The sequence below is a fragment of the Thermobia domestica genome, chromosome 11, assembly GCF_964235325.1.
Source record: "Thermobia domestica chromosome 11, izTheDome1.hap1.1, whole genome shotgun sequence".
In the NCBI taxonomy this organism is placed as follows: Eukaryota; Metazoa; Arthropoda; class Insecta; order Zygentoma; family Lepismatidae; genus Thermobia; species Thermobia domestica.
The window spans coordinates 248,226,968-248,239,240 of record NC_137464.1 but is presented as its reverse complement, the minus strand read 5'-3'; the positions used below and the strand labels follow the sequence as shown (position 1 = coordinate 248,239,240).

Genomic DNA, 12,273 nt, shown 5'->3' with positions numbered 1-12,273 from the left:
GGGTCCTTGGTTCGATCCCCGGCCAAATACGCTTGTGGTGGACAATGTCGTGTCCGTAGGTTTTCTCGGGTTACTCCCGTTTCTTCCTACTTTCTCATTCCACCAATTCTTCCATCATCATTCACTTGCCTAAATCATCGTCTCCTTTAGCTTAACAGGCATAACCGTGGGACGTTAAGCTTAAATATTTCATTTCATTTTTTCTCTGCTTCCACTAATGACATAACTGTTGCACCGGAGCCGCGGTGGCTCAGTGGTAGAGCGTTCACTTCTGGTACATGGGGTCCCTGGTTCGATCCGTTCCAGCCAAGTGTGCTTTGTGGTGGACAAACACTGTGTACGTGGATTTTCTCGAGGTTCTCCTGTTTCCTCCTACTTTCTTCATTCCACCATTTCATTCATTATTTCATCATCACCGTCTCCTTTAACCTAACCGGCATAATCGTGGGACGTGAAACTTAAAGATTTCGTAACTGTTGCATCATGGATTCGATAATGAACGAAGAAATCAGACCTGACTTAAACTCAAAGTTCTTTTGCCTTTCCAGTAGTTTATGTCACTTTGAATTGCATTGAATGACTATATGCAGAAATATTACGAAGTCTATTATAAAATACAGATAATGTAAGCAAGATTACAAGTACAAACTTTATAGAAATATATATATTAAAATCCTCCAGGGTTAATTTCATCCTTAGCTTTCTTTCCGTATTTATTAAATAGCCTAAAGACAACATATAATGTAATCATAATTAGTGAAAGTAATAGAAGCTGTTGTTCTCGAGATATTTTAATGGAGCGAAGCAACTTTGATCTATAGGATATATACACAAACCACAAAACTGATAAAATGGCAATGAAAGGAAACTGCAACGAAAAGTAAACTTGAAGCCATTCTCTTGATTATCTAACCAACGTAAACAGAATGCTAACTGCTTAGTTTTCTATTGACCGAGATTTCGGAAACAGAAGATGCTTTCCAAACAACGCCACAGGGTGTACTTACATTTCACTTTCGCCAGCAAATACACAGAGGACGTTAACATTGCGCGAAAGCGATTAGATTTTGTTTGCTATGACATTAAATAGCTTTCAAACGGTGATATCACCACAAGTTCCCTCCTAACAAACCACATCTTACTTGCCAACATTGTTGGATGCTAAAACATGGATCGTACGTGATGGAATACGAAATGGCTTTTTAGTGATTTCGTGAACTTTCATTGAAATAATTTAGGATACTAGGATTAACATACGTTTCTAAAGTGAAACTACAATCAAGGGACTTATGTCAAATACAGAACAACAGCGTAAAATGTCCATTGCCTTACAACCAGGGATGTAGTGCCAAATTCATCTGTACCAGGGCGCTTGATAGGAGATAGGAAAATTAAAAGCATTATTTAAGCGTAACACAAAGCTAAAAATCAAATTATGAATATTTAATAATGTTTCTTTATGAATGAACAGGCATTCGAAATATAACTTTGAACACTTCTAGTATACTTTAAAAGTTCATTTTTAATTTTTTTTTTTTTTTACTTCATCTTCCCTGAAACAAAAAAGCGAGCATTTTCTGTGATTCTGTACCAGAGCGCCGTTCCTTCCTTAAAAGTGTCACTCCATTCTACTCCAGCTCCACTACAGCCCTGTTTATAACCCTCTAGGCCTGTAGATGCTCATTCTTTATCTCTTGCTTTCTAAACCGGAGGTCGATACCTTTTAATTCAAACAGCTCTCAATTTTTGTCACGATGCGGATATCACCTGAGTGAGACTTGGTAGACTTACCCGCACCGGGAATCGAACCACAGACTACACATGCCTAAGTTATATTAACCATTTACCTATACGGGAGCATACAGTAATTAAACACATTAATTACCAAACAAAGGGGTGCTCACAAGCCAGGATAGTGATATATACATGACTATATCAAATAATCGTCAATATCAGAAAACCCAGGAAAAAAGTTTGTTCATACAATCTACCGTAGTTTCCCAATAGACTTGGTAACAATCACTAAAGTAAAGAATTGTGAGCAAGCTTCCGCACTTTCTGTTGACTCAACACCAACCAAGTAACTGCATTCAAAATTGAGCTCACGTCTTTGCAAGTTTCGCAATGCAAATGCTTTAACATTCACCCGAGTCTATGATGACATAGAAGTGTTAGTGTTCTTCTGTTAAGAGAAAATTTTCGGTTTGATACCCAAAGTGAAAAATAATATTCCAATTATGACAAGTGGTGAAAGAAAAACTACTCATAAATGAAATTTAACTCGTAGATATGATAGTAAATAAATAAAGCATGTGTGAAAGCAAAGGCAATAAAGGCATGAATAAGGAGAAAATATTTCAAAAATACAAAAAAAAAAAAAAAAAAAAAAAAAAAAAACTAGGAAATACATTAGAACTAAACGTAGTGATGATTTTCAGATGTTCTGCGAGAGAATTAGGGGATTAGGGGTTAGATTTCTGGGCTTTCGGCATCTATAGCATGTCACCCCCGCCACACATATGAGGGATGACGTCAATCGGTAATCGTACTATCCGGGGAATTGGAGAGGAAGAAAGAAATGGAGAAGGAAGGAAACAACCTGGGACCATTATGTTAGATATCATCAGTGGCGTATTTACGATTTTGTTTCGGGATGGACTTTGCTAACTTTCGGGGGAAGGGGGTGCTTTGCCTGAAAATGAGAAAATTCTGCAAGATATTCCATATACTTTACTATAGTAAGTAAGATTTCGGGAGGGGCTTAAGCCCGGAAGCTCTCCTCCTAAATACGCCACTGGATATCATCGCGGCATTTGCCTTGCGTGAATGTCGAAAACCCAGGAAAAAAAACCCACTCAGTATGAAAAAAAAAAAAAAAAAACTGTTCGACCTTTTCGACTGAGTGTCAGAGTTTCGGAATTTGTGGGTGAGGACAGATTCTTGCTCTTTTGTTTCGGTCATGGCTTTCACATTCTCTGATTATGACCTTGACGACCAGAGCAAAAGTCAAAACATATAATTAAACATAGTTTTCATACTTTAATACTGTATTTTTTGGAGGTGTGTGTGTTTGCACCTCATTTTTAGTCTTTTTTTTTTTTTAAAGGTTATCCACGGTACCTTGCCAGCCAATTCCGCGGATAATCGTGGCTTTACTGTACTTTAAAAAATCAATGAACTGCGAATCACTATCACGACCCCCAATTGGGAAATATACATTAGTTCCTTCTCTTGAAAGCAGCACTGCTCAGGTTCACCTGAAAGCTGACTCCAAAAAATTAGTTTTACCGGACACGTAAATATTTACGTGTATCAAACGAAAGTAAACGAACTCGCAACAGGTTTACACATCAATTAGTTGTTGTGAAAGTCAATCTATAAGGACTGCATTTAAAAAAGAAAAAGTAGAGGTCATTGAACACAGTACACGCGGAAAGACAGTTGATACGATAATTCGTTTTCTTTTTTCTCTTCTTCTCTTTCATTCCTTTCTTTTTCGTCTCATAATTTCTTCTTATTATCTTTTCTGTTAAATTCCAGTTAGTGGAACTTGGCAGCTGGACTCTTGATAATTATTTTCATTTTTCCTTTTGTTTTAAATACGGTATAAACCGTATTTTTTTTTGTCTCTTGTCTTGCTCATGTAATATGCGTGCTTCTATTTCGAGGTGCGTGTAAGAAGTCAAAACACAGCTCCCATATGATTTGTTTTGCAAGTCAGAGTAAACCAATGTAAGCATGATAGGTAGTCGGTCAGTGGGTTTTTGGGTACTGTGCATTGCATTACATAACGCGCTTTGAAAGAAAGAAAGAAAAAAAAAGTTACCACTTGCTGTTTTATATGTGAATGTTACATATCATTTAACAATAACGCACACACTGGGATACACACCACATGTTACACGTTGGAAGACACCAAATTGATGAGTTAGGTGGGAAAATTTGTCTTAGATTTCACTAAGAAGATACCAAAACACACCCACATATCCCATGTTTTTTTTTTTAAAGTCTTCTTTTTCTTTACAGCTTTTGATGTATAAATCTTTTGGAATGTAGAGCAAACACAATTTCTGCTTCTGTTATTGTTTCAGTCACATCAGTGACCAAATATGTGATATGTGTGAAATGTTCCATAGTTCCCATTGCGGTCTTGTTTCTGAACGTTTGATACAATATATTGTGAATAACTTCCCACAAATCCTTTCTTTTATATATATATATATATATATATATATATATATATATATATATATATATATATATATATATATTAGTGATGGAAGTTTTAAAACAATTGCTTAAATACCCTGTTAAAAATATTTGCTATCCATTTTTCTTCATTAGTTCACGAATCTTGGAAGTGAAATAATCAACATTCTTGCCTTTGATGAAAGAAATCCGGGATAGATCGTGCTGGGTGTACATGTAGTTTAAATCCCACAGTAGGTTATGTTGCTGAAAAGGAGTGTTTATCTCCAAACAAACAAGATAGAATTTAACTTTTATTAAGAACCTATAATGTATATATATATATATATATATATATATATATATATATATATATATATATATACATTATAGGTTCTTAATAAAAGTTAAATTCTATCTTGTTTGTTTGGAGATAAACACTCCTTTTCAGCAACATAACCTATATATATATAAGGAGTTATATACATGTACTTTACATACAGTATATTTGAGATAAAAGGAAAACAAGAAATTTTATTGCTGCTGCTATTTTCGGTTGGATTGTATGGCATCCTTACCTGTTTTGTTCATTTCTTTGAAAGGTGAATTTTATATTTTTCAAAAGTAGCTTTTAGTTTGCAATTTGTTTCCAAATATCTGATGCTAAAGGAAAAGTCGCCATCTTATAGGATTAACAGTTTGTGTGAAATATGAACAGATACTGTATATCATTTGATTTTTACCTTTGTGTTCGTGTTTCGTTCTTCTGTGAACGATGTTCTTTTAGTATTTTTTCTAATCTTTCAAAGAGTTTCGTTCCAGCTTCAATGTTTTGGTTCTATTATTTATGCATGGAAATTATTTCTTTGTTTTTCTGTGTAGTTTTAATTCTCGTGAAATTTGTGCACAGTCCAAGCCATACCTGACACATATTTCCAAAACTTGATCATATAATGCACAACTGTGTTCAGAATAAACCATTTTGTGCCAAGTTCTGACGCGGTAAGTTACTCGATGGTTAATCCAACAATCCCTGATTACAAGTATCTCAATTTCGTAGTAGGTCTACTAGCAAACAAGGATAGTATTATATTTCAACTTCGAGTAACTATTGACAATTAGTTATTGGAAAACTGTTAAGAAAGCAGTTTAAGAAAGAAAAAATCTAGAAGTTTCCCTAAATAACGTGGACAGGTGTTTGACCAATCAGAGATAAGAGGTTGTTCACACGTTCTAGTTTTGATTAATCAATCACAATCAAGCATTTTATTACATCTTTCAGGTGTATCCTTCACTATGTATCATAGTAATTGTCCTTTTACTTTTCTTCAAATTATCCTGATTATCCAGCATAGTTACTGTTTTTAAGTGCTGTGAGAAAGATTGATGGAATTGTAGTGCGCAATGATGTTATTTTCAAAGTTCCGGTGTGTAATAAATTATTGTTTTACCGCAATAGTTTAACTTCAAACCGTAACTCTGGGTCCCCATTAATATTACAAGATATAAATGCAGTAAAGATTAATATAGTTGGACCTCGATAACTCGATTTTTTTCACATTCCTTGAACACTCCATAACATTCGATGTTAAAATAACCTCTTGTATATCGACTGTTTAAAAAATTACAACCTCGATAAGTCGAATTTTAAGGTTTTAATAATTATATTTAAAAAAAAAACTCGGTAATTCGAACTTTCATATCTGCGAACCTCTAAGAGTTGAAGTTTACTTCTACAAGTCGAATTTCTCTAGATTTGTGTCCTCGATAACTCGAAGCAATAACTCTGTACTTTTACGTAATTGTCATTGTTGCTAGTCCTGTCATTGTTGGGAATGTGTATTGTAATTGTTTTACTTATGTGTAGTATTTTATTTATACTCATCATCATCATCATCATCATAGATATTCTGCCTTTATTGGCAGGTCACTTGCCGAAGCTGAGAAGCTTCCATGCTCCACGGTCCTCCTCTAACTTCTTCGTCTTCGCGTATGATATTTCTGTTTTTATATCATCCATTAATTGTAATCTCCTTCATCCCCTCCTCTCTTTCCCGCCACCATACCCTCTAGGACGTCTCTCATGATACAATATCTTCTTAGGCAATGCCCCAACCAGTTTCTCTTCCTCTTCCTAATAATATCTAAAAGTGTTCTTTTCTCACCCACCATTTCTAACACTCTCGCATTCGTTTTCCGCTCGACTCAACTAATTCTTTTCATTCTTCTCCACACCCACATTTCGAAGGTTTCCAGTCGATTTTCATCACCTTTACGTAATGTCCACGTTTACGCCCCATACAGTACAACACTGCACACGAAGCATTTTATGAGTCTTTTTCTCAACTCTTTATTCAAGGTCCCACAAAACAGACTTTTCTTCCTCCTAAAGGCTTCTTTCGCCATTCCTATCCTTGCTTTTATTTCACGTTCGCACTTCATGTCATTACTAAGAATACTTCCCAGATATCGAAAACTATTCACTTGTTCTATTTTCTCCCCTCTTACTTTTATATTTGACACAGATCTTTTTGTTCCAATCACCATGGCTTTTGTCTTTCTAACATTTATTTTCATCCCATATTCTTCAAAACCCTTTCTCATTTTTTCTAACATTTTATTGATTTTCTTTTCAAATTCTGCAACAAGCGCCATATCGTCTGCAAATCTTATGCATCTAATCATTCTACCTCTTACCGAAATGCCATCATCATCATGTAAACTCTTTTTCACTATCTCTTCTAGATAGACATTAAATAGTGTTGGCGAGAGGCAGCATCTTTGTCGAACTCCCCTTCCAATTGCACTCTCTTCCGTCAGTTCTTCCTCTATCCTAACACTTATTTGTTGGTTCATGTATAAGTTTCTTATGAGTCTTCTGTCTTTCCATTCCAACCCTATCTTCGTTAGAACTCCCAACAACAATTTCCAATACACGCGGTCAAAAGCCTTTTCTAGATCAATAAATATAACATACACCTCTTTCTCTTTTTCTATAAATCTTTCGGCGATCGCCCTTAATAATCCAATTGCATCTCTTGTGCCCTTGCCTCTTCTGAACCCGAACTGCTCCTCATCAACGTCTTTATTTGTTCTTTCATATAACCTTCTGTTCAGTATTCGGAGCAGAATTTTAGCTGCATGAGATATGAGACTAATAGTTCTATAATTCTCACATCTCTTTGGGTTCGATTTCTTAGCCATCGATATTATGATCGTTTTCAGAAAGTCTTTTGGCCATTCTCCTGTTTCATATATTTCATTGCATAGTCGAAAAATTCTTTCTTTCCCTTGTCTCCTATATTTTTTTATGAATTCGATTGGTATGTTATCTATTCCGGTTGCCTTTCCATTCCTAATCTCGGATATAGCCTTTTCAAACTCATCCCTAAGAATACTAAATCCTTTATCATCCTCGCCTACTTCATTTTCTACTTCAATATTTAGGCTACACGGTCTATCCCTACTCTCATATAAGTCTTCAACGTATTCTTTCCACCTTCCTATGACCTCATTTCTCTCGCTGACTACCTTCTCATTCTTATTTTCTACTGCCATCATAATACCCCCTTGTTTCCTCCGAAATTCCATAGATTTCACCTCCTTGTACATTTCCTCATATTTCCCAACTCTTTCTAGTTCTTCTATGTCCTCGCATTTTCTTTTGTAAAACTCTTCCCTCGCTCTGTCTGTTTCTCTTCGTAATTCATTATTTAATTTTCTGTACATCTTTCTGTCCCCTTCTGTATCAACCTGTTTCCTCATCCTCTCCCTCATTTTCTGCAACATTTGCTCTGTAACCCATGGTTTCTTAGCAGTTTTGTGTTCGCGGTAACCTACTGCTTCTTCTGCAGCCTGCTGTAAGCAACGTTTAATATGTTCCCACCGTGCGTTACTACCTGCACCTATTCTTTCCTCGTTTGAACATTTTTCTTCGAATTTTTTAACGAAAAGATTTCTTATTTCCTCGTTTTTCAACTTTTCAGTATTTAACACTTTGTTACCTACTTTTCTTCTGCCTACATTTTTCAGTTGAATATATACTTCGGCCAGCACAAGATTATGATCAGAGAAAATATCAGTCCCGGGAAGGGTCTTCGCGTTCTTTAAGCTATTCCGATACCTGTCCTGAATCATAACATAGTCTATCTGATATCTTCCGCCGTCTATTGGTGATTTCCATGTATATCTTCTTCTCTTGTGCTGATTGAACCAAGTGTTCCCAATTACTAGTGTATTCTGTCTACAGAAATTCACCAGTCCCTCTCCCCTTTCATTTCTTTCGCCTAAACCATATTTGCCTGCGATACTACCTTCCTGTTTTTCTCCCACAACTGCATTGAAATCTCCCATTAGAATTATGCATGCACCCTTCTTCTCCCTATCTATAATTTCTTCTATTTTCTCATAATTTTCCTCTACTTCTTCAGTTGCATGCGAAGTCGTCGGTGCATATGTCTGTATCACCACTAGATCCTTCGTTTTCCCTTTAAGTCTTAACATCATAACTCTATCATAAATAAATTCTACTTTCACTACCTTCTCCTTTAAGCGCTTTCCAAGAATTATTCCTACGCCATTATGACCGCCCTTTTCATTACCTGAGTAAAACATTCCATATCCTTCGCTGTTCAATACCCCATTACCTTCTCATCTAACTTCACAAACGCCTTCCAAATCTAAATTATTTTGTTTCATTTCTTCTTTAAGATTTTCTAATTTTCCTCCCTGTAACAGTACGTACGTTCCATGTCCCTATCCTAAGCCTTTTGCTCTTCCTTGTCTTTCTTTCTCTGTCTGTCTTCCCCCATTATTACTTTCTCGTCCAATAGTCCTTCCCAAACCATCCTCCTCCCGGAGATCCGAATGGGGGGATATTTTACCTCCGGAACTACATTTTGACCTGCGAAAGACCATTGTTCATATGTTCTCTTTTTGCTGCCAGCAAACTAGGGAAAATAGAGTGGGGGTTTCCCGTTGCCTTCCACCCCGCAGTATCCCAGCCGTTAAAGTCACTCTGACCACGCCTGGGACCAGTGTTTCTTCCAGACATGTTTTTGGGGGGCACTGCCCCCCCGGAGCTCCGAGAGTGCCCCCCCGGAGAGACCAAAGTAATACATCTATAATATAATAAATAGAATAGTACCAGCAGTGGGAAATAAATATTTTCAGAAGACAATAAACAGATAAACAAACGGTTTTAATCTTGCTACTTTACCAAGGTGTTCTAAAGCTCGTGCCGATAGTTGTTTTCTTTTTCATATTTAGCAATTAGGTGGTATCTTGTGTCTGTAACTGCCAACCTTGAACGGAAGAGTAACAATTGAACGTCGTGTTGCACGTATATCTGAAACGAATAACACATGTAAGTTATTCTGATTAGGTTAATATTGGCGATTATAGTTTTGTGCTTTCAATTAGTGTGTCTTGTTTACAGGTGAGTGATTTGTTCAGTATGTCTTCTAACAAGAAAAGGAAAAACGAAAGTCAAACATCTATCTTGAATTTTGTTATAAAAGAAAAAAAGTTGGACATTAAGCTTGAAACATCTGTGGACCCTGGCCCATCGAATTCCTTGTCGACTGACTGTACAACTCTAAGTGATAATACGCCAGATAAAAGTAAGTGTAAGGGAAATGCAAACGGACTAAAACAAGAGAAGGATGTAAGTATTGATGTTGAGCAGTCGAAATGTATTTCAAAGTGTGCAGATGATAGGGCAAATATAAATGAGCAAAACCTTTGTTCTGTTGAGAAGAAGCGTTTGTATAATAAACAGTGGGAACAACAGTATGAGTGGCTGTACGAGGACAAAGTACGTGGAGGTGCCTTTTGTAAATATTGTGAGCGATATATGAAGAATGATCCTAATGTGCAGCAGAAAACGGGAGGTGTTTTTGTGACTCATCCATTCACAGCATATAAAAATGCATTAGGAAAAGACGGAAAACTGGAAAAGCATAATCATTCAAAAGCGCACATTGCAAGCCTTGAGATGGACAGGCTGCGAACGCAAGTAAAAAATAACCCTGTATACTCTCAAGTTCTTCGTCAAAGTGAAGCCGAAAAAGATCGAAACCGCCAATCGCTGGGAATGCTTGTTCGTGGATTGTACTTCTTGGTTAAAGAAGAAGTGCCACATACAACAAAATATGAGGCACTAGTGAATAATTTGCTTGTACAGTGTAGTCCAGAACTAGAAACGTGGAAAAATGAACAAAGTGAACGCTCTAACTACTGCAGTAAGAACACTGCTTCCGAATTGTTGAGTTGTGTTGGTGAAGTCTTACGTTCTAAAGTGACTCAAAAAATCAGAGATAAAAAGTTTTCGATAATGGCTGATGAAAGTACATCAATAAATAATAAAATGGCCCTTAGCATGTGTTTGCGATATGTAGAGGACAGTGCTCCGGTTGAAACATTTTTGGCGCTGGTGACAATACCTGATTGCAAAGCCGATACCATTGCTAATGCTATAGACACTGAAATGAAAAATCACAATTTGAAATACGAAAATCTCATAGCGTTTAGTTTCGATGGTGCGTCTAACTTTTCTGGCAACAGTTCTGGTGTTCGCAGGATTCTGTCAACAAAAGCTGGCAGAGATATACCGTATATTCACTGCAGAGCTCATGTGCTGTCACTTGCTGCTGCTACGTGCAGAAACAAGAATCCCAAAGTTAAAAGATTTTTCCATACATTGAAAGACATATACAATCTATTTAGTAGATCACCTAAGCGGGAAAACATTCTGCATGAAATTCAGGCAATCATAAACGATCCTATATTAAAAGTACCTGAATGCATTGAAGTACGGTGGCTAAGTCACTATAGAATTGTGAATGCAGTGAAAAGGTGCTTCTCGGGAATTTTGTTGGCTCTTGAGCATATTCACAAAGAAGGGGTTGATTTTGCGTCACTTGCGGGAGGAATTTTAAGCGAAATAACCAACAAAAGCTTTGTTATCACACTTTGTGTTATGGATGCATTACTAAGTGCGTTGTCTCACTTGAGTAAGCAGCTTCAAAATGCAACCTTGTCATTTTCATCTCTGATGTCTATGATCGATGCCACTAAAGAACATCTTACGAAGATAGCGGATGAATGTTGTAGCACCAATAGCGAATTGAGGACTATGATTTTGGAGGCCATGCAAAAGCCTGAAGAATTTTCGAAGACTTTTGTGGAAGACGAAGATCCTGAGAAAACGCTTAAGGACCTGAAGAGTTATGTGTTGCAGGTTGTCGAAGAGATATCAAATAGATTCAACGACCGCGCCCTTGGCCTAATGGAAAGTGCATCCTACTTCGAAAACATAGGTATGTTTTTAAGTATCAAGTGTGTAGATGATGTAAAGAAACTGTGCAACTATTTCGTCGATGTTGATATGGAACCGTTATGGGCAGATATAAAGTCATTTCAATTTTTCCTTCGGTCACTGATGAAGAGCACTGAAAATGCTTGTTTGGATATAGACCCCGTTCTTCCAAAAGTACTTGAAGTGAAAATTGGTTATGAAAATCTACATAAAATATGTGAATCGGTCATGTGTGTACCTATATCAACAGCCAGTGTTGAAAGGTCTTTCAGCACAATGAACAGGATATTAACAAAATTGCGATCTCGTATGGCAGAAGAAAACTTGAAGCACTGTATGTTGATCAGCATTGAGGGTGAAGAAGTGACAAATTCGAATTTTATCAATGAGGTAATCAATTCATACGCCAAAGCAAAGATGAGAAGAATACGTCTCTTTAATGATTAAAAACAAACTACGAAGTGAATTTTTGTCATACGGACGAAGTTATAATGTAAAACTTTTATAAATGTCTATTGTATTTAATATTATTAGTACATTTCTATTGTATTTGCCAATTATATTTTTCGAACCGAAAAAAGAAAACTTTTACAGGCCATGAATAAATATTTTAACTTTATGGTGATGATTGGGATCATACACTTCAGTATTTTCGTGGACAAGAAATAACAATATTGACATTTTTACATAACTTTAGAAAAGAAGCTGCTAAGTTATACCGAGACCGCATGAAAATAATATGTGCCCCTCCGTATACTACGTGTGCC

The 12,273-nt window shown here is 36.4% G+C and overlaps 1 protein-coding gene across 1 annotated transcript; it reads left to right on the top strand.

Annotated features, from left to right (window-relative positions):
- The first annotated feature begins 9,643 nt into the window (after positions 1-9,643).
- On the top strand, positions 9,644-11,953 carry LOC145665520 (zinc finger MYM-type protein 1-like). The gene has a single exon (XM_081732826.1). The coding sequence runs from the start codon at positions 9,644-9,646 to the stop codon at positions 11,951-11,953; it is 2,310 nt and encodes a 769-aa protein (XP_081588952.1).
- Positions 11,954-12,273: the final 320 nt, after the last annotated feature.

Coding starts and splice junctions, on each gene's coding strand:
- LOC145665520 (XM_081732826.1), top strand. CDS start 9,644: ATGTCTTCTAACAAGAAAAGGAAAAACGAAAGTCAAACATCTATCTTG.